This window comes from Quercus lobata, chromosome 2 (genome assembly GCF_001633185.2).
Source record: "Quercus lobata isolate SW786 chromosome 2, ValleyOak3.0 Primary Assembly, whole genome shotgun sequence".
NCBI lineage: Eukaryota > Viridiplantae > Streptophyta > Magnoliopsida > Fagales > Fagaceae > Quercus > Quercus lobata.
The window spans coordinates 73,745,610-73,769,409 of NC_044905.1; the positions used below are offsets into that span (position 1 = coordinate 73,745,610).

The following is a 23,800-nucleotide window of genomic DNA, read 5'->3' on the forward strand; positions in this document are numbered from 1 at the left end:
TTGGGATTTTTTTTTTTTCCTCAAAATTTATATATGCTTACTGACACAACTTTGTTTCTAGCAAATGGATTTTTCACTATAAAAAAAACATAATAACAAAACCCTTTAAAGCCCCTAAACATTATAATTGTTCGTTCATCCATTTTTGTTTTTAATTTTTTTAGTAGCACATTGCAGAGATCCGACTGAACCCCAAAAAAGAAAAGGGAGGGGCTGATTTAGTGATTTTAGGGAGGTCTACAATCAAATTTATCGAAACACATCATATTTGTGTGCGTTTCAAAATGCTCAGATGTCAGATGCATCATGACCAATTCAGGAGTTGAAAATTACCAAAAAAATAATTTGATGCACTTGTATATATTAAACTACTTTTAGATTTAATTTTATGATAGCTATATTGCTAGAGCAAAAGCCATTACTTTTTTTTAATTCCAAAAGGTATGTCAATATATTAATTAGACTCAAAAGAAATAAATAATTCAAAAATTTTGGAGAGTGAGTGACACACGTATACATGGCTAAAGGCACAAACATAGAGTATATGCTCCAATGCAGATGTTCTATATAAAAAGGCTAAGCACATGTTCATTCATATGTTGGTCTGAAGTTCTTATAAGCTATCACTGCATAGAAAGGGTCAGATCCAGACAACAATCCCAGCAGCTTCCTGATCCAACTGAATGGTGATTTGTCCTCTTGAGCACCACCAGTAGCTGGTAACTTTCGAATAATTTCTGGTTGAGTGAATCCTTCCACACATTGGAAGTACTGCACTACTAGTTGGACCCTGCCATATCCAGTCGCATCTCTCCATGCACTTATGGCTTTCTCGTAGAACAATCGATTGCTAAAGCTCACAATGAATGCCCCTCCTGGCCTTAGCACCCGAAACACCTCTGCAAATACCTGCAAATTGCAATGATGTTAGTCAATAGTTTTCTTCTCCTTCAATTTTAGTTCTGAGTTGGCTGCTGAATACCCTTTCACCAGTTTAATCTATTAACCATGTCTCTCTTTGGTTTCAGTTGTAATTTTCAATATGTGATTGCTTTTCAGGGTTGATGTTTGCAAGCATGCGGATTATATCAGACGAGAATTTTTATAGGATTGTAACACTGGTTGCATAATCTTTGGTTTTGGGGGGTGGGGGGAGGGTGATTATGAAAGAACTGTTACATGAACTAGAACATTGCAGTACATTATGTTGAGTTTTTTGCTGCTCAAGTCTTGTCAGAATAAATAAATTTTACACTATGGAAGAGAGTATCTTTTGAAATTAGTCCCACTACACTCAAGCAGAATACACAAAGGAGTTCTTTTTGAAAAATAAGTTTTATTGATACTTAACACATTACACAATTTTCTACACACCACACACTCTTTGCACTTCTACCATTGCCACTTATAACTACACTTGCCAGTAAAGCTTCATAAAGAATACAGGAAAGACAACCAACCTATACTGTAATCCAAAACAAAGGAGACAAGAAAATAAAAGAATGATACATTTCAGTGAATGGCATTCATGTTTGAAGCCAGACTTATTTCACCCTTTGATAGTCAAAGACAACAACTCAACAACTAAAGTGAGAAATTTCCTGTTTGAGTTGGAAGAGGCTCCAAAGGCAATAAACATTTAAGCCATGAACTCAGCTTCTGCCACAAGTTACAAGTATGATTACTATTCCCTGTTGAAAGATAACAACCAGAAACTGGCATTTGTTGTTTTAATTAGAAGACCAACATTTTTGGGGACTGGAAAGAGATGTATAAAAAAAATGTTGTTCAAAAGTGAGGGAGAAGTAATTTGGTGAGGCTCCAAAGATGGAGAATAATTTTGATTTGGGGAAGGGGATTGGGAGTGCACAGTTAAGCTATAGATTAGGATTTGGAAACTGAGAAACTTGAGAAAAGAAATCCCTCCACTTCTGGAGTTTACCTGAATGAAATCTTCTTGGTAAATTAGTATGGTGATTTTTTTTTATATAGAAAATTAGTATTGTGATTTGTGCAGCCAGTGCTGTTAGCATTTCCTTGATGAGTGAGACGACTGAAGCTTATATGCTAGCCTTGGAAGATCTAGGAAATGCTACTGAAACAAACCAAAAAACTAAAATCGGGGCTCTACCATTACTATTAATTGGTTGAAAACTCCACGAGAATTCAAGAGGCACAAAGCCCAGTTCAACCTAGCAAGCTGTAAGATCAATGTCCACATCATAGAACTAAAAGTTTCGATATAATTTAGTGACATTGAAGGAATAATCAATCATCCAACTTCATTACACTAAAACATATATTAGTATGTACAGTTTAAGGTAGTTTCACAAGTGTATGACCACAGAATTTTTGGTGCTAGCTTACCAATAACTCAACTGTAAAAAGTGAAAATTTTTCTCTTGTAAACGGTGTCCCCATTTCAGGATCAGTAGTGTAGAGAGCAATTTGATTAAAGTTTCAGAGTGATCAAAGTTTTTTCAGTGCATGGCATGCTTGTATGCCTATAATTAAGACACTACAAAAAGACTTCTTTTTTCTTATGATCTTACCTTCTCTGGCTGTTGAAGATACTGTACACTCACAGTGCATAGCACTGCATCAAAGCTACAACTTTCCAATTCAAGCTTTTGATCCTGATTGAGATCCTTCACAAAGAAATAGTCCAGCTGAGAGTTCTTTGCAAGCTCTTGTGCATTTAGTCCATGTCCCACCACTTTTTTGTATGTTACTTCCTTAGGTAGATGGCTAATCCATGAACTCATGAGGTCAAGAATTTCCCAACTTGGTCTCAACCTTTCTTTATAGATATTGGTCAATGTGGATATAAATCCATCATCAACATGGGTCACAAACCTTGGATAAGCATAGAATTCTCGGTCCGGGTAGGTGTTTAGTTTTGATCTACCTTCTTGGGTCAGAACAAGGCGTTTGATTTTGCCTGCTGAGGATTGTTTAGGTTGCTTGCCTTCATTTAAAGTGTTTGCAATTTGGAATGGAAGGATTTTGGTTTTGTATAACGTAGAAGAGGTGGTATGTGAGTGTAAATTGGTTGGAACATATTGGTGCCATGGCTTGGAGTTTGGATGAAAGGTGAGCATGTGTAATGAAGTTTTTCAAATAAGACTGTGTGGGTGTGTTTTAACAAAAAAGATGCAAATTGTTGGAGATAACACGTTAATGGTTGTGAGAAATTGTAGAATCATATTTGCGGCCTAATTGGTTGTTGGGCTTATGCATACTGTATTGACTGGCCCACAGTTGTCCATTTGGGCGCAATCATAGCTAGTGGTATGCTTAGTGAGATTAAAAATGCCACACTCACTCTAGATATGACACAGTACACATTGTTCAATGGTTGATGCACACAAACACAATTAGTTAATATCATAATGAAATTTTTTATTTATAAGGAAGTGGTGCTTTAGTTTTTGCCCAAACCATTTCAAATTATAAATTTTTGGTTAATGATTTAGCTTTTGCCCAAACCATTTCAAATTATAAATTTATGGTTAATGATTATTATAATTGGGTTGAAATCATTATTTTTTAACTTGATAGCTTAAAATTTTGATTCTTTTATTTGTATTTTCAAGAAAAGAAAAAAAAAGATTGTTATATTAAATGAATGTTAGTTTGGATTTTCAAGGAAAAAAAAATATTTGTTCATACTTCAGCCCCCCTCAATGGAAACTCCTAACTCTGTCCCTGATCTTATTGGGCCACTTGTCCGAAGTGGAAAAATGAAAATCACTCAATCGAAAAGCACCAATGTGGTACTAGCCTAAACTTCTCTTAAACTAAAATTAGAACTTACAAAATCCAAAAATACTAAAAATAATGGAGTTTCTAGAGTTTTTCACCCATACATTGGATTGGGTGTTATATGGGGTTTATTTAAGAGGTTTATGATCATCTCTTCTATGATTTTTTCCATTTTCCGGAGTCATGGCATAAGCATAATTGGTACTGTGACATTTATGAAAAATGAGAATCACAGGATTTGTACCCATAACTAATTAAGATTTTAGATTCATTCATTACAAAAATCTATTGAAAAGATACACTTTATTTTTTGGAATAAGGTATTGTTTATAAAAAATTTCATGGAATGTAGACTTGAGTTAGATAATTTTTATATGGCTTGAAAATAATCCAAAATTGGAGAGGCAGTAGACACAAAGTTACAGTGGATTTGGTTTCTATTTGTACAATTCTGGGGCAACAAAGAAAAAAGTTTAAAATTTGAGGTGTGCCATCACTATTTAACTGCTGGTTGAAAGCTTCAAACTGGAAAGAGAATGAAATCTAGAGGCACAAAGCCCAGCACTGCCTTAGCAAGTTGTTGAATCAGTATACATCATATAACAGAAACTATCAATTTAACTTGGTGACAAAGAAGGATTGGATTAAAGTTAGATACTGCAGAGATTTATGTATTAGTATGTACCGTCTAAGGTAATTTTACAAAATTGATGGTGGCTTTGACAGTAAAAAAAATTTAGTGTTAGTTTATGTTTTTTGGTAAATGAGTAAGCCCATTAAATAATTTAGTGTCCAACCGTGAGTTATGTCACTCCACTTCAAAACTAATTAGTGACGAGAAAGACATGCTCGAGTCTTTTATGACATTTGACATATATACGTGCTTGTATGCCTTTAACTAGAACGCTACAAACGTACTCATCCTGAGTACATATCAGACCTTGGCTGTTGAAGATACTTCACACTCATGGTGCATAACAGTGCATATCAAAGCTCCTGACCTTGATTTAGATTATTCACTATGCATAGGTTTTTCTTTTAACCAAATTAAGGCAATTAATCATTTTGTTGGAGAGAGAGAGAGAGAGGTTTTGAATAATGTAGAAGAGGTGGTATGTGAGTGAAAATTGGTTGGAACATATTGTTGCCATGGCTTGGAGTTTGGATGAAATGTGAGCATGTGTAATGAAGTTTTTCAAATAAGACTGTGTAAACAAAAAGATGCAAATTGTTGGAGATAACATGTTCAGGGTTGTGAGAAATTGTAGCTTCATATATGAGGCTAACTAGTTGTTGGGCCATAAGTGGGCTTAGCCATACTGTATTTACTGGCCCAATTTGGGCCCAATTGTAACAACAGACCCACGTTTACACAACCCATCTTTCTCCCTTGCAAACTATTCTCTCTGCAAGTTTTACAGGCCCCATCCTTGGAAGATAATGAAGTAGTACAATAGAAAGAAAAATAATGAAAATAATCACAATCATGCTATTAAAAATAAGAATAGATTTTATTTTCAAATGATATTTATTTATTGATATTTAATTATAAAAAAAAAATGCTAAACTTAAAATTATTGTCTTATTGTACAGAGTTTTAGAGAATTATTTTAGTAAATATGAAAGTACCTCTTTTGTGTGATGTAGAACTCTCTTTGTGCAAGCTTGAATGAGACCAGTGGCGACTCCAGGATTTTTTTCTAGGGAGGTCAATAGTGTCTTGAGCTAAGATTTTGTTGTGGGGAGTAAAAAAATAAAATGATTATTACTTTTTTTTTTTTGCATATACAATTGTCATATTACATACACTAATTTAACATAGTATTCTAAATAGTATATGTAAGGACGCGTTTCGTGGCGGACCGTAACAGTGTCGGGTTCGCACGTAAAACGGCCCTAACAATATCATTTGTAGAGCGTGGGTTTGAAAGGTTAGGCCTTGATCGATAGGCGGTGGGTTTTTCAGGGGGTTCATACAAGGTTAAATGATCGTCACCCCTAGAGTACTTCTCATGGAGGTGGGCTGGGAGGCTCTCGTTTCTTGGCCATTTTCCCCCAAAAACCCCCCTTTTTAGGTTACTTATTTTTCCTTTTATATTTGCCCGCGTTCATTGTCCTTCGTCCACGTATTGGATCAACCTTTCCTAGATTGATACTTGTCCCATCAGCCCATATTTAAAGTCGTTGGGGGTGGTTGTAAAAGCCAAAGAATGCGGCTTTGTCAGGTTCAGAGCATTGAATGGCAGTAAGGGCAGCTTTCCCTGGATATTTTAGATCTTTTTTCCGAGTTTCAGTTTTATACCATTTTTACCCTTTTTTACGAGGGAGAACTTTGGGTCTGCCGAGGACTGAACTACCCTCGGCGGTACCCAAAGTCTATTTCGTTGAACTTGGGCCATAATCCTCCTCGGCTTGGCCCATAAATCATTTACACCCTACATTAGCCCCTCAAAACCCGGCTGTCCAACCTCTGGGCTGGACAGGGGGGTTTTGGTGACGCCAAACTTCTTCCTGTGGCCCAATCCATTCGGCCTATTAAACACGCTGGCGGTTCCTCATATGCCCAAGAGATTCACCGGTCTACGAGATAGTTTTTAATTTCGCGCTTGAGGCGTTCTTATCGCTTGGGGTATCCAAAACGAGTTTTGAATAATCACTATTTACGAGACTACTTTAATTCGACGGTTTATTCTGATGGGGTGGAGAAGTGGAACCGACGTGTTTGGGTTTGCTGATTCCTTTGGAGATCTGAACCTATTAAATGCCTCCCGCTCCGCCCTCTGTATAAGTAGGACAGGAGGAGGTTATTGTTTTTACCAAAAATCCCTTTTCATCCCCCTGCGACTCTGGAATACTTAGCCTCCCTTAGGATTCGGTTTACTCGCTGGTTTATACGCTTAATCGTAAAATACTTTACCATAACAACAAGGGATGCAAAAGCCCCACCCATCCCAAAAACGCCACGTTTCGATAAAGCTTATCATGGCTCGATCGGGACAAGGATGGCGAAGACTCAAAATCAACCTCATCTTTCTTTCAGTCAAAATCCGAAGCAGGGACTCGTCACGTCAAACTTTCGACGTGACGGAGTCGAGAACACCCAAGACCGTTACCACCCGGCTCCTCACGAGCGTACCTAATATGGCACCGGCGTGTTAGGAGTCAGGGCTGAGGCAGGGGCTAAGCGTTTCTGCTTCTCCCTCTTTTGCTCCTTGGTGCCCTCCCCCTCCCTCTTCTTATTGTCTTCCCAGCACCAGTTCCGCCCTGATGCTGTTTCTTTTCTATCTTTTGCTCCTCTCTTTGTCTCTTCATCCCTCTCTCTTCTTCTCCTCCTTCTTTACTCATGTCCTCCATTTTCTTTATTCATCCCTTTCGTCTTCGTCATTGATTTCTTCCTTACTATTTCCTTCTTCTTCATTCATTTTCTTTTTTAAAGTGAGTCCCTCTCTTAGTATGAGCAGCAATGAGACAGAGATTGGAGAAACTTTGAAGACGAGTTTAAAAGACGCTTGACATTTTACCTTTCTGTACTACAGATGTAATGGTTGCTTAGGCAGTTTACATTTTGTATAGGCTCGTTTGAGCCCCTTTTTGTATGTTGTAGCAATCTTTCATATCAATAAAGATTGTTGTCTACCTTGTTTCGCATATTATGTCTTTATGTTTTCATAAATTTGCAAGCACTGCTCGGCACAATGATATAATATCTAAATCAATGACGACTAAAACCAAAATACTCGATAATAAATAGATATCGCAATAACTTTAATAGAAATTCTTGGCCTAATAAGGCCGATCAATGAAGAGTAATACTTACCCCATGCTAGCCGAGGTGAAAAATGAAGGCTTGATGTCAGGTAAGGAATAGCCATTTGAAGATATGGCACCCACCAAATGAGCGGCCTTCTTGTATGACTAAGCGCTGGGGCGTTCCACCCCTTTCCTTACACCTTTATTGGCCTTAACCCTTTATGGTGTTTAAGCCGTGGATGAAGTGACCTGGCATTTTTATCAAGTAACTCTTCTTATGAGATTCAAACCTTTTCTCACCCAAGTGTTTGGTTTTTCCATTGGCTTGGGTCCGAGGACCATACAAGGCCTTGGTTCTGTCCAAAAACTTGTAATTTTTATAATTCTTCGTGCTTGGTTTCCCCATAGGCTTGAGTCCGAGGACCATACAAGGCCTTGGTTCTGTCCAAAAACTTGTAATTTTTATAATTTTTCGTACTTGGTTTCCCCATAGGCTTGAGTCCGAGGACCATACAAGGCCTTGGTTCTGTCCCTGGGCCCTTGTGCTAAATCGGGCCTGGGCCGTGAGTTGACTGGGCCCAACATTAGGGGGTATTTCCGTATTCTCAGACCACGCGATACTTTTTGGGCGTCCCAGTATTCGAGGTGCGCCTTCTCGAGACTCCTCTAACTTCAGGGTTGCAGACGACGTTGGAAATCGAGCCAGAGACATTTCATCTGTAGCGTTCCTTGGGACGCTACGTGAATTAAATGCTACTATTTTATCTTTTGACATGAAATAGGAGAGAAAGTTACTTTTCCTACGCACAAATCCTTTAGCTTCTTCCTTTTAGGAAATCATGTTTGAGGCGAGGGTTAGGGAAAAAGAACTTTCTCCACCGCGGAGGCGCCGTGTCCTCCCGAGACTCGAAGGAGTGATGCACGGGCCAAGAAAGCATAAACTTAAAGAGAAATTTACACTTCTACGGAGGGGGGAGGGTGTCTCCCCTCCTTTCAGTCAAAATCCGAAGCAGGTTCTGGTCATGCCAGATTTTTGGTATGTCCGAAGAAGGAATTTCCACCATCAGCACTGTCTACCTTGTAACCGGCAAATTCTTGCGGGGGCTTCCCAACTTCCGGCTCCCTGCGCCTTTTCTGTAGACGGTGTTAGCCTGAGGTCAGGTTCTTTTGCTGCCTGAGTTATGGGCATGCAGAAGTGTCGAGGAATAGTTTCCTTAGACAATAACTTGGCGCAGTAGCCAACCTCTCCTCTGAGCTGTTCCCACGGCCTTATCTCCACTCGCTTGTATTTTCCTTTACTTATGTAATCAGCTTTAGTGTAAGCTTGTTTCAGCTTTTCATTGTACACTGTACTGTTCCTTTGTCTTAATAAAATATGTGTCTATTTCTCCATACATATCTTCCTTCTCCGTAACAACTACTTTATGCATGAATATTAAATGCAAGCTTGCCCTTAAGGATATTCCAGGCAGAAAAAATGCTTTAACACAGGTTCCTTCTAATTTAAACTCACAAATATTATCAAGTATAACAATGGTAACTTTCAATAAATTAAATTCCTGGAACTAACCTGGATAAGCGCTGAGTATTACGCAATGCATGCTAGACCGATGTTCGAGAACGATAATCTCTAAATAATTCGTCTGAAAGGGTAGCTAAGTAGCGAGGGACCTTGGTTGTGCTTTTGGGGTAATATGTTGCGCCATATCGCATCAACCCCTTTGATACTGGGGATCCGAGGGTAGACCGAGGAATCCGCGCAATCAAGGTGTTAACCCGTCTGCTAACGCGGAATTCTCTTCGGAGGGATTTCGAGGTTTACGGGCCGTAGTTTTTTCTTTAAATAGTTGGTTCCTCCTCCAAGTAGTTGGTTTCCCCTGAGGCTTGGGTCCGAGGACCATGCAATACCTTGGTTCTGTCCAAAACCTAGTTTTCATTACATCCAGGTAGTTGGTTTCCCCTGAGGCTTGGGTCCGAGGACCATGCAATGCCTTGGTTCTGTCCAAAACCTAGTTTTCATTACATCCAGGTAGTTGGGTTTCCCCTGAGGCTTGGGTCCGAGGACCATGCAATTGTCTTGGTTCTGTCCAAAACCTAGTTTTCCCACATCCAGGTAGTTGTTTTCCCCTGAGGCTGGGGTCCGAGGACCATGCAATGCCTTGGTTCTGTCCAAAACCTTAGTTTTCATTACATCCAGGTTAGTTTGGTTTCCCCGAGGCTTGGGTTCCGAGGACCATCAATGCTTGGTTCTGTCCAAAACCTAGTTTTTCTATTACATATGCCAGGTGTAGTTGGTTTCCCTGAGGCTTGGTGTCCAGGACATGCAATGCCTTGGGTTCTGTCCAAAAACCTAATTTTCCACCAAATTCCAGGTTAGTTGGGTTTCCCCTGAGCCTGCTTGGGTCCGAGGAACCATGCAATGCTTGGTTCTGCTCAAAACCTTAAGTTTTCCACAGTACAGGTAAGATAGGTTCCCATGAGTGGCTTGGGTCCGAGGTACATGCAATGCCTTGGTTCTGTCCAAAACGCTATTGAGTTTTCCACATCCAGATAGTTGGTTTCCCCTGAGGCTTGGGTCCGAGGACCATGCAATGCCTTGGTTCTGTCCAAAACCTAGTTTTCCACATCCAGGTAGTTGGTTTCTCCTGAGGCTTGGGTCCAAGGACCATGCAATGCCTTGGTTCTGTCCAAAACCTAGTTTTCCACATCCAGGTAGTTGGTTTCCCTGAGACTTGGGTCCGAGGACCATGCAATGCCTTGGTTCTGTCCAAAACCTAGTTTTCATTACATCCAGGTAGTTGGTTTCCCCTGAGGCTTGGGTCCGAGGACCATGCAATGCCTTGATTCTGTCCAAAACCTAGTTTTCCACATCCAGGTAGTTGGTTTCCCCTGAGGCTTGGGTCCGAGGACCATGCAATGCCTTGGTTCTGTCCAAAACCTAGTTTTCTCCTTGTGCGGGATCTTGGCTTTAAGGGAGTTAGCTCCTCAGCCAAGCCCCTAGAGTTTATCCATACGGTTAACGTTGCAAGGTACCTAGTTTACTCTTTACAGGGGACCTTGGCTTTAAGGGAGTTGGCTCCTCAACCAAGCCCCTAATCAAGAAACGTAGTTCCTAACAGAACTTTATACTTAGAACTCTGTAACCAACGGCTAGACATATCGGAGAAACTCTATCGACCCACTTCCTATACCAACACACAAGCCCTTCCCACAGACGGCGCCAATTGTAAGGACGCGTTTCGTGGCGGACCGTAACAGTGTCGGGTTCGCACGTGAAAAGGCCCCTAACAATATCATTTGTAGAGCGTGGGTTTGGAAGGCTAGGCCTTGGTTGATAGGCGGTGGGTTTTTCACGGTGTTCGTACCAGTTTTCGTTTTCCTACACCCCTGGAGTCTTTCTCCTAGGTGGGCTGGGAGGCTCAGGTTTCTGGCCATTTTTCCCAAAAACCCCCCTTTTTAGGTTACTTATTTTTCCTTTTATATTTGCCCGCGTTCATTGTCCTTCGTCCACGTATTGGATCAATCTTTCCTAGATTGATACTTGTCCCATCAGCCCATATTCAAAGTCGTTGGGGGTGGTTGTAAAAGCCAAAGAATGCGGCTTTGTCAGGTTCAGAGCATTGAATGGCAGTAAGGGCAGCTTTCCCTGGATATTTTAGATCTTTTTTCCGAGTTTCAGTTTTATACCATTTTTACCCTTCTTTACGAGGGGGAACTTTGGGTCTGCCGAGGACTGAACTACCCTCGGCGGTACCCAAAGTCTATTTCGTTGAACTTGGGCCATAATCCTCCTCGGTTTGGCCCATAAATCATTTACACCCTACAGTATACAATACAACTATACTGTACAATAATCTTAAAAAATAATTAATAGTTTAAAGATCAGTAAGAAAACAACAATTGAATGCATAAATAAATAAAAATAAATAACTAACCATAATATTTGTCAAATTAATAATAATTTATTATAATCATATGTAATATCAATTAAATAAAAATATATGATAAAGAAGAATAGTAACACACCTAAGAGTATGTCTGGGAGTAAACGTGATATTAAGGAAAAAAATAGTAACTTATATAAGATTATGCTTTTGAAATGTATGGATTTTTAACCACACACGTGGTCATTCTCTTGGAATTGGAGCAAACACTAAAAGACTTTTTAGACTCGAAAAACTGTAGAACACTTATCAAACTAACTATTTGATTAGACTGAAAGAAAACATAGAAGGGAGAAAGAGAATGAGAAAAGAATCATAGATGTAAATACAGATAAGTTGGTTGTACAAGGGTTGTAATTTTTTGCTGATGAAGAATAAAAGTATAGGAAAAAACCATTTCATTCTACCATCAACGGTAAAATAAACCAGAGTCCAGAGAGAAGGTTTATTTATTTCTTAACAAATGAGCAATTTTAAGAGTAGTGCTACTGACACAATATTTATGCAAAATTGCTCATTTGTTGTAAAAAGTCAATTACAATTTGTCACTTAACCTTTATTGTAAAATTATTGTGAAAATATCACTAAAATGATCATATTTCATATTTATTTCAATTGGGTTTAAACAAAATTTAAGACCAAGGTGTTCAAAATTTTATTTTAGGAGTCAAAAAAAATTTTATATATATATATATATATATATATTTTTTTTTTTTTTTTTGGGGGGGCCAGGCCAGGGGGTTCATTTGAACCCCCTGGGCTGGCTGTAGAGCCGCCCTTGAATGAGACCTCTAGTTAGGTCTTCTCTTATGAATCCTCATTTAATTTGCTTGTCCGAATCAATAATTCTTGTAGATCAAGATTTTCGCTTAACAATCAAGTAGCATCCTTCTTTGAAGAAAGTTGAATATAGACGAGATTCTTTAGGTATTATATCTCTTTTTTTATCTATAAGTCTCAATTGATTGGGTTACGTGTTTGACTTACTCCGTCATATCTGATGCGCTAAATGATATTACATTTTAAGGTTGGATGTCCTACTGAATTGTACTCTCTAAATAGCTTAGCTAATCCACTATTTATGATGTGTAGCTCAATAATCAATAGTCATTTATTCTTCTCATTATCAACATTGTCCTCACCTAATTCCAATGTGAGGTAGTGACTAATTTTAGGTGTATCACATTTTTTTTTTTTTTTTTGATAATTGGGTGTATCACATTTAAAATAATTAGCATTAAGAGTATTTTTACTTTAACTATATTGCAACTCTAGTTGGCTTTTCCTTTCTAGCCAACACATCACTGTAATTGACAACTCTCACAATCTATTCGGCTTCAAAATTTGACCTATAATAAGGTGAAAATCATTTTATGTGCCCAATCCATGGAATGAGTTTAGGAGATTACCTACTCCATCACAAAGGTAGATTTTGCAAATATGATTGACAAGTCTTACTTAACATGTGAAGAATTGACAAGACTAAAGAGGTTTTGACCTATGATATGGTGAAAATCATTTTATGTGTCCGCTCGACATATTCCTTTCTTTTTCCTTTTTCGATGGTTACAATACAAACATAATTTCAAACATTTTCTTTTTCCCTCAATTTCTGTAGGATATGCACAATATGTCCTAATCCTCTGTAATCTACTCACTTCTATTTCTATTAACTATATAAAAAGCGACTATATTGCTATAGTGCTTTGATACTGTTCATTCAGTGTATTGACACTGTTTATCTACAGTGCCATTTTGGTGAGTCATTTTTTTTTTTTTTAGTCTTCTGTTTGTACTTTTTTTTCTTTTATATATACTGTTATACTGATACAACAAATTTCACAATATTTTCACAATTATTAAGATGTAAAGCGTGAATGCATGTACAGTTTTTTTTGCACTGTACATCTACAGTGCATTTTGTTGAGCCACCCTGTCTTTTTTTTTAGTTTTGAACAGTAGCTACAGTACCAAGCGGCACTGTAGCTACAGTTGCTACAGTTTTTTTTTTTTTTAAAGTCTTCCGTTTGTTTTTTTTTTTTTTTTTTTTATATATATTGTTATACTGACACAACAAATTTCACAATTATTAACAGTGTTTGGCACTGTACATTTGGGTGAGCAGCAGCATTGTAGCTACAATGCCTAAAGTTTTTTTTTTTTTTTTTTGTAATCGGTTTGTGTTTATTTTTTTTTTTTAATATTTATGTAAGCTGATATATATATTGTTATACTGACACAACAAATTTCACAATATTTTCACAATTTTTGACATGTCAATTTCTTAGAAGTTGAAACAAAATAATAAAATATAAGATTGTGACCAACCACAACTAAAAATAAATGTTTTAAAAAAATGTTACAACACTTATTGTGCAATGTTTTTACTTTATCGCGAATGCGTGTATGCATGGTAGCTATAGTGCTTTTGATTCTACAGTGCCTAAAGTTTTTTTTTTTTTTCCCAGTAATCGGTTTGTGTTTTTTTTTTTTTTTCCTTTTAAATATTTATGTAAGCTGGTATATATATTGTTATACTAATACAACAAATTTTACAATATTTTCACAATTATTGACGTGTCAATTTCTTACAAGTCGAAATAAAATAATAAAATATGAGACCGTGACCAACTACAACTAAAAATAAATATTTTGAGAAAATGTTACAACACTTATTGTTATCACAATATTTTCACAATTGTTAAGATCTCAATTTTTTATAGATCAAATAAAAAAAAATACTAAGTCCACAACATTTTAACACTAATTTCTACGATGCCTAAAGTTTTTTTTTTTTTTTTAAATATTTATGTAAGCTGGCATATCTATTAACTATATAAAAAGAGCCAACGGTTCATGAATAGTGTTTTTTTGGTTTATTCAATAGTGACGTGCACTTTTTGTTTTTTTTTTTTTTTTTTTCTCTTCATGTATGCCAGTTGGTTTAAGCTTTGTTTTTGTTTTTTAAGATCTTTATATGTTTACTTTGTACTTGCAATGCAAGTTTACATTGTAAATACACAAAAGTGGTTAATATTATACACATTTGCACAAAAAATGGTAAATATTGTACAAATTTTGTAAATGTGTACAAAATTTGCCAATTTTTTTATGTCTACAATATAAATTTACATTGTAATTAAGTACAATGTATACATAGAGATATTGTGAAAATGTTGTGATGCATGTGTCAATTTTTTATGGGTCAAAATAAAATAAAATAAATATCATACCGAGATCTAGCACAACTAAAAATGTCGTGACATATTGTTGTTATTACAATATATTCACAACTATTGAAGTGTAAGTTATAGGTCAAAATAAAAAAATAAAATATTGGACTAGGATCCGTCACGGTTTTATACGAATGAGATTAACTTTTTATAACATAATTATCAAAATTCTTAAAATTAATGTCTCTTTTGATTAATGTAAATCTCTATGTATTTTAAAAATCAAATAATTTATATATTTATTTTGTGATACAAATAAAATTTAAAATTGATCCTAATCACTACTTTTTTTTTTCCAATTTGCAGTAACATTCTTTTTTTTTCTTTTTTTTTTTTACAATACACCTGGCCCGGTTTTGTTTGTGCTTTTCTGTTTTTTCTTTTAAATATTTATGCTTGCATACATAGTACTGAGACAATAAATTCTTACAATATTTTCACAATTATTGAGGTGTAAATTTTTTATAGGTCAAAATAAAAGATTGAGACCAAACACAATTGAAAATAAATGTATTGCAAAAATGTTATAACATCTTCTTGTTGTTATAATACTTTCACAATCGCCAAGATCTCAGTTCCTTATAAATCAAAATAAAATCACAATGCTATCAAAAAAATAAATAAATAAAATCACAATAATTTCACAACTAATCTTACTTGGTAAGGTATTTTTAATGGATAAAAAAATGATATCAGTAGTGGACCCAGTTTAAAACTAGAAACAACTTGTCATTTAGAATTTATTGTGAAAATGTTATGTGTAGGGTGTAAATGATTTATGGGCCAAGCCGAGGAGGATTATGGCCCAAGTTCAACGAAATAGACTTTGGGTACCGCCGAGGGTAGTTCAGTCCTCGGCAAACCCAAAGTTCCCCCTCGTAAAGAAGGGTAAAAATGGTATAAAACTGAAACTCGGAAAAAAGATCTAAAATATCCAGGGAAAGCTGCCCTTACTGCCATTCAATGCTCTGAACCTGACAAAGCCGCATTCTTTGGCTTTTACAACCACCCCCAACGACTTTGAATATGGGCTGATGGGACAAGTATCAATCTAGGAAAGATTGATCCAATACGTGGACGAAGGACAATGAACGCGGGCAAATATAAAAGGAAAAATAAGTAACCTAAAAAGGGGGGTTTTTGGGAAAAATGGCCAGAAACCTGAGCCTCCCAGCCCACCTAGGAGAAAGACTCCAGGGGTGTAGGAAAACGAAAACTGGTACGAACACCGTGAAAAACCCACCGCCTATCAACCAAGGCCTAGCCTTCCAAACCCACGCTCTACAAATGATATTGTTAGGGGCCTTTTCACGTGCGAACCCGACACTGTTACGGTCCGCCACGAAACGCGTCCTTACAATTGGCGCCGTCTGTGGGAAGGGCTTGTGTGTTGGTATAGGAAGTGGGTCGATAGAGTTTCTCCGATATGTCTAGCCGTTCGTTACAGAGTTCTAAGTATAAAGTTCTGTTAGGAACTACGTTTCTTGATTAGGGGCTTGGTTGAGGAGCCAACTCCCTTAAAGCCAAGGTCCCCTGTAAAGAGTAAACTAGGTACCTTGCAACGTTAACCGTATGGATAAACTCTAGGGGCTTGGCTGAGGAGCTAACTCCCCTAAAGCCAAGATCCCGCACAAGGAGAAAACTAGGTTTTGGACAGAACCAAGGCATTGCATGGTCTCGGACCCAAGCCTCAGGGGAAACCAACTACCTGGATGTGGAAAACTAGGTTTTGGACAGAACCAAGGCATTGCATGGTCCTCGGACCCAAGCCTCAGGGGAAACCAACTACCTGGATGTGGAAAACTAGGTTTTGGACAGAACCAAGGCATTGCATGGTCCTGCGGACCCAAGTCAGGGAAACCAACTTACCGGATGGGAAAACTAGGTTTTGGACAGGAACCAAGATTGCAATGGTCCTCGGACCAAGCTCAGGGAAACCAACTCCTGGATGTAATGAAAACTAGGTTATTGGACAGAACCAAGGCTTGCTAGTCCTCGGACCCAAGGCACTCAGGGTAACACTAACGATGTAATGAAAACAGGTTTTGGACAGAACCAAGCATTGCATTTGGTTCCTCGGACCCAAGCCTCAGGGGAAACAACTTACCTGGATGTAATGAAAAACTAGGTTTTGACAGAATCAAGGCCATTGCTTAGTCCTCGGGACCCAAGCCTCAGGGGAAACCAAACTACCTTGGATGTGGGAAAACTAGGTTTTGGACAGACCAAGGCATTGCATGGTCCTCGGACCCAAGCTCAGGGGAAACCAACTGGATGTAATGAAAACTAGGTTTTGGACAGAACCAAGGCATTGCATGGTCCTCGGACCCAAGCCTCAGGGGAAACCAACTACCTGGATGTAATGAAAACTAGGTTTTGGACAGAACCAAGGCATTGCATGGTCCTCGGACCCAAGCCTCAGGGGAAACCAACTACTTGGAGGAGGAACCAACTATTTAAAGAAAAAACTACGGCCCGTAAACCTTGAAATCCCTCCGAAGAGAATTCCGCGTTAGCAGACGGGTTAACACCTTGATTGCGCGGATTCCTCGGTCTACCCTCGGATCCCCAGTATCAAAGGGGTTGATGCGATACGGCGCAATATATTACCCCAAAAGCACAACCAAGGTCCCTCGCTACTTAGCTACCCTTTCAGACGAATTATTTAGAGATTATCGTTCTCGAACATCGGTCTAGCATGCATCGCGTAATACTCAGCGCTTATCCAGGTTAGTTCCAGGAATTTAATTTATTGAAAGTTACCATTGTTATACTTGATAATATTTGTGAGTTTAAATTAGAAGGAACCTGTGTTAAAGCATTTTTTATGCCTGGAATATCCTTAAGGGCAAGCTTGCATTTAATATTCATGCATAAAGTAGTTGTTACGGAGAAGGAAGATATGTATGGAGAAATAGACACATATTTTATTAAGACAAAGGAACAGTACAGTGTACAATGAAAAGCTGAAACAAGCTTACACTAAAGCTGATTACATAAGTAAAGGAAAATACAAGCGAGTGGAGATAAGGCCGTGGGAACAGCTCAGAGGAGAGGTTGGCTACTGCGCCAAGTTATTGTCTAAGGAAACTATTCCTCGACACTTCTGCATGCCCATAACTCAGGCAGCAAAAGAACCTGACCTCAGGCTAACACCGTCTACAGAAAAGGCGCAGGGAGCCGGAAGTTGGGAAGCCCCCGCAAGAATTTGCCGGTTACAAGGTAGACAGTGCTGATAGTGGAAATTCCTTCTTCGGACATACCAAAAATCTGGCATGACCAGAACCTGCTTCGGATTTTGACTGAAAGGAGGGGAGACACCCTCCCCCCTCCGTAGAAGTGTAAATTTCTCTTTAAGTTTATGCTTTCTTGGCCCGTGCATCACTCCTTCGAGTCTCGGGAGGACACGGCGCCTCCGCGGTGGAGAAAGTTCTTTTTCCCTAACCCTCGCCTCAAACATGATTTCCTAAAGGAAGAAGCTAAAGGATTTGTGCGTAGGAAAAGTAACTTTCTCTCCTGTTTCATGTCAAAAGATAAAATAGTAGCATTTAATTCACGCAGCGTCCCAAGGAACGCTACAGACGAAATGTCTCTGGCTCGATTTCCAACGTCGTCTGCAACCCTGAAGTTAGAGGAGTCTCGAGAAGGCGCACCTCGAATACTGGGACGCCCAAAAAGTATCGCGTGGTCTGAGAATACGGAAATACCCCCTAATGTTGGGCCCAATCAACTCACGGCCCAGGCCCGATTTAGCACAAGGGCCCAGGGACAGAACCAAGGCCTTGTATGGTCCTCGGACTCAAGCCTATGGGGAAACCAAGCACGAAAAATTATAAAAATTACAAGTTTTTGGACAGAACCAAGGCCTTGTATGGTCCTCGGACTCAAGCCTATGGGGAAACCAAGCACGAAGAATTATAAAAATTACAAGTTTTTGGACAGAACCAAGGCCTTGTATGGTCCTCGGACCCAAGCCAATGGAAAAACCAAACACTTGGGTGAGAAAAGTTTGACGTGACGAGTGCCATATTAGGTACGCTCGTGAGAAAAACCAAACACTCCTAACACGCCGGTGCCATATTAGGTACGCTCGTGAGGAGCCGGGTGGTAACGGTCTTGGGTGTTCTCGACTCCGTCACGTCGAAAGTTTGACGTGACGAGTCCCTGCTTCGGATTTTGACTGAAAGAAAGATGAGGTTGATTTTGAGTCTTCGCCATCCTTGTCCCGATCGAGCCATGATAAGCTTTATCGAAACGTGGCGTTTTTGGGATGGGTGGGGCTTTTGCATCCCTTGTTGTTATGGTAAAGTATTTTACGATTAAGCGTATAAACCAGCGAGTAAACCGAATCCTAAGGGAGGCTAAGTATTCCAGAGTCGCAGGGGGATGAAAAGGGATTTTTGGTAAAAACAATAACCTCCTCCTGTCCTACTTATACAGAGGGCGGAGCGGGAGGCATTTAATAGGTTCAGATCTCCAAAGGAATCAGCAAACCCAAACACGCCGGTTCCACTTCTCCACCCCATCAGAATAAACCGTCGAATTAAAGTAGTCTCGTAAATAGTGATTATTCAAAGCTCGTTTTGGATACCCCATGCGATAAGAACGCCTCAAGCGCGAAATTAAAAACTATCTCGTAGACCGGTGAATCTCTTGGGCATATGAGGAACCGCCAGCGTGTTTAATAGGCCGAATGGATTGGGCCACAGGAAGAAGTTTGGCGTCACCAAAACCCCCCTGTCCAGCCCAGAGGTTGGACAGCCGGGTTTTGAGGGGCTAATGTAGGGTGTAAAAGATTTATGGGCCAAGCCGAGGAGGATTATGGCCCAGGTTCAACGAAATAGACTTTGGGTACCGCCGAGGGTAGTTCAGTCCTCGGCAGACCCAAAGTTCCCCCTCGTAAAGAAGGGTAAAAATGGTATAAAACTGAAACTCGGAAAAAAGATCTAAAATATCCAGGGAAAGCTGCCCTTACTGCCATTCAATGCTCTGAACCTGACAAAGCCGCATTCTTTGGCTTTTACAACCACCCCCAACGACTTTGAATATGGGCTGATGGGACAAGTATCAATCTAGGAAAGGTTGATCCAATACGTGGACGAAGGACAATGAACGCGGGCAAATATAAAAGGAAAAATAAGTAACCTAAAAAGGGGGGTTTTTGGGAAAAATGGCCAGAAACCTGAGCCTCCCAGCCCACCTCCAGGAGAAAGACTCTAGGGGTGTAGGAAAACGAAAACTGGTACGAACACCGTGAAAAACCCACCGCCTATCAACCAAGGCCTAGTCTTCCAAACCCACGCTCTACAAATGATATTGTTAGGGGCCTTTTCACGTGCGAACCCGACACTGTTACGGTCCGCCACGAAACGCGTCCTTACATTATGGATGTAGTATTTCTCTAAAATAAAATAATAATATATCATATCAAATCCTAAAAATAAAGGTATTGTGAAAATGTTATGATATTTTGTTATATTCTTAGACTTCTTTTTTAGTTTAGTCAAATTGGATGAGCCAAAATTCACGGCTTCATGCACAATTTTCTTGTGTTGCCTTTTTGTTTTTTTTTAAATGCACAATTTTAAAATCAATAATAATTTGTCATTAAAATTTGTTGTGAAAATGTTGTGGACGTCAAAAATAAAATAATAAAATATGAAACCAAGACCTACCATAGCTAGAAAAAAAAAGTATTGTAAAAATGTTGTGACATTTTTTTTTTTTTTTCCTAGGCTTCTCTTTTGGTTTAGTCAAATTTGGTGAGCCAAAATTCACTGTTTTAGTCACAATTTTCTTTAATTGGCTTTTTGTCTTTTTTTTTTTTTTTTAATGCACAGTTTAAAGTGGTTAGCCCAGTTTAAAACCAATAACAATTTACCACTTAGGATTTATTATAAAAATGTTATAGACGTAACATTAATCTAAAACAAAATAATAAAATATCATACTAGGACCCACCATAGTTAAAAATAAAGGTATTGTAAAAATATCGTGACATTTTGTTATGTTCCTAAATTTCTTTTTTAATTTATTTAGTCAATTTGTTGAGCCAAAATTTATAGTTTTATGCACAACTTTTTTAGGTTGACTCTTTTTATAACACATTGTGTCAAGTTATAAATAAAAAATAAAAATAAAACACATTGTTTTACACACACACACAAAATTGACGAAGAAGCACTTTCCCCCACTATGTTTTGGGTAGTTTCATTCCCCACCCCCCCCCCCCAAAAACTAAAGTTGAATAATTTCCTCCTTTTTATTTTGTAAATGAGCATATACCCCTATTGTTACTCTCTTAGTTAAACCCTAGCAAAATCTTATAATTCCTAAAATATTTCATTGTGCAATGTCTAAAATACTTACGCTAAATTTAGTGTCCCAAAAAATTTCTTATTGTATTTTGAATTTTATGTGGTAGACTAGTAGTTATGCTTAGAAAGTTATAATGGTGATATACGGTGTTTTATTTGTTACTTAGAGAATACTAATTTATTAGGTTTAAATCTTTTATACTTATAATTTTATCTAATGGAAACTTTGATAACAGATGTCTTTTGTTATCTTGTTCTTTTTTAATTTCTTTTCCTACTTAAAAGGGTGTTCATTCAAAATAAGTAAGCTAAATATCGTAGTTAAACCCATAAAACAAAATGAGAAAGAAGGAAGTATGAATAACAAAAACTTAATTGTAGATGGTTGCGAGAATTTAATTTGATGAAGAGCTTGAAATTGTAGCATATATATATATATATATATATATATATATCATCATTCATTGCGAAAAATTAAATATTGTGGAAAGATGATCACATTCATTATCATTCTTAGTAGCATTTTTTAGTGAGTAGATATTACATTTAGTAAGTTGGTTCTAAGAAATTGTCATAGTAAATAGCTGTTTTAAATTTAAGTATATGACTTCATACTTCTTCCCCAAAAAAGACATCTATCTTAATTTTCTCATTAAAGGGATAGCACATGTCTTGCATGTGCAACCCAAACTAGTATTTATTAAAAGTTTTTTATATACTCTTTTTTTATCTTTTTTCTTTTCTTAAAGCAATTTTCATTATTGTAATACAACAATTTGGTTGATGTTTATTGATGATGCAAAGGATCTTAATGGGCCACTTGTTCAAAGTGGAGAAATGGAAGGTCTACAAATGGAAATCACTTAAACAAAGAGCACCGGTATGGTGTTGACCTAAACTTATCTAATACTAAAGTTAGAATTCACAAGATTCAAAAATGCTGAAAATATTGGAGTTTTTAGAGTTTTTCTCCTGTACATTGAACTGGCTGTGAACTGGGGTTTATTTAAGAGTGATTTCTCATCTTTTATTTTCTCCATTTTTGGAGTCGTGCCATAATTGGTATATTGATATTTATGAAAAACGAGAATCTCAGGATTTGTACCCATAATTCGTGATAATAGGTTGGTGGAGCAAAAATCATGTACTTTAATTTTGGAGATGGTGTCTTTTCATTTAAAGGTCTTTGTCCACTTGGAGAAATTATACAGTTCTCTGATGGATCACGTTACTTGTCCATCATTCAACTAAAAGACTCCCACTTATTTAAAATTACTGAGTCAGCAATCAGTTTCTGTTTTTAAAAAAATTTCTAACTAAGCAATTTTAAACAAATGTGAGTCTTTTAGTGAAATGGTGGATCACGTCACTTGTTCACCATGTGGACCTTATAATTTCTCGTCCACTTGCCCTTGTCTATTCGCTTTTCCAATACCTCATCTAAGTTGCCTATCTGCAAAACGTAGGAAGAGCATCGACTCTCATCCATTGGATGAGAGATGTTGGAAGAATGGTACCATCATTTATTATATTTTTCAAATAACTAATTAAGATTTAAGACTCAATCATTACAAAAATCTATTAAAAAGATATAATTTTTTTTTTTTTTGGGAATATGGTACTGTTTATAAAAATTTTCATGAAATGTATAGTTGAGTTAGATCATTTTTATATTTTTCTAAAAAAAAGATAATTTTTATATGGGTTGAAAATAATCCTAAATTGGAGAGGTGGTAGACACAAAGTTATGGTGGATTTGAATTCTATTTGTACAATTCTAGGGCAACAAACAAAATGTTTAAAATCAGAGGTGTGCCCTAACTATTTCATTGGTTGAAAACTTGAAACCTGAAAGAGAATGAAATCTAGAGAGGCACAAACCCAGCATTGCCTTAATTTTAGCAAGTTGTTGGATCATACACATCATACAACTGCAACTATCAATTTAGCTTGGTGACAAAGAAAGATGGGATTAAAGTTAAATATTAATTGCACCGATTTATATATAATTAGTATGTACAATTTAAGGTAATGTTACCAAATTGATGGTGAAATTTTAGTGTTAGTTTATGTTTTTGGTAAATGAGTAAGCCCATTAAATATTTCAATGTCATATTGTGAGTTATGTCACTCCACCTCAAAACTAATTAGTAACACACTCAAGCATTTAACATTGCACCCGCAATCTCTTTTTTAGAGCAATCTAGGTAACCAAATTAATAAATTAAAGTCTCCAACACTTAGGATAAATATTGCAGGGACCAATTGATTAAAGTTTCAGTGATCAAAGTTTGGTTAGAGCATGACATATGTGCTTGTATGCCTTTAATTAGAACACTACAAAAGGACTCCATCTGAGTACGTATCTGACCTTTTCTGTTGAAGATACTTAAGATACTTCACACTCCTGGTGCATAACAGTGCATATCAAATTTACTGACCTTGAGTTAGAACTTAAATCATTCACTATGCATAGTTTTTTCTTTTAACCAAAGGCAATCAGTCATTTTGTCCCTTTTGGAATAGAGTTATAGTTCAGTTTCTCCAAGCCCCAACTAAAAGACAAGGCTAATAATGACATGTCTGCTCATACGTGCAATGAAGTCTCATAAAAAAACCTCAAGAAAGGTGATCTTTTTAAAAGGTTGTCTCAAATGATATGAGAGAGAGAGAGAACACTAAAACATCATGGTCGACAAATGTGTGTCCAGATGCACAGAATGCTCATACAAATTGAGGCCTGTAAAAGGAAAATTACCAAGGATTAGATAGGAGTATAGGTCTCTATCAT

At 37.5% G+C, this 23,800-nt stretch overlaps 1 protein-coding gene across 1 annotated transcript; it reads right to left on the reverse strand.

The window, feature by feature from the left end:
* Nucleotides 1-454: 454 nt before the first annotated feature.
* On the reverse strand, nucleotides 455-3,177 carry LOC115976548. The gene is made up of 2 exons (XM_031097882.1): nucleotides 2,553-3,177; nucleotides 455-909 (listed from the first exon to the last, which is right to left on the reverse strand). Exons 1-2 carry the CDS (start codon nucleotides 3,099-3,101, stop codon nucleotides 589-591), a joined length of 870 nt encoding a protein of 289 aa, XP_030953742.1. The 5' UTR covers nucleotides 3,102-3,177; the 3' UTR covers nucleotides 455-588.
* Nucleotides 3,178-23,800: the final 20,623 nt, after the last annotated feature.

What these genes read in the sequence shown, in the direction of transcription:
- LOC115976548 (XM_031097882.1), bottom strand. Translation starts at nt 3,101, where the DNA reads ATGCTCACCTTTCATCCAAACTCCAAGCCATGGCACCAATATGTTCCA. An exon ending in ATCTTCAACAGCCAGAGAAG is followed by an intron (nt 910 to 2,552) that starts GTAAGATCATAA and finishes TGCAATTTGCAG; the next exon opens with GTATTTGCAGAGGTGTTTCG.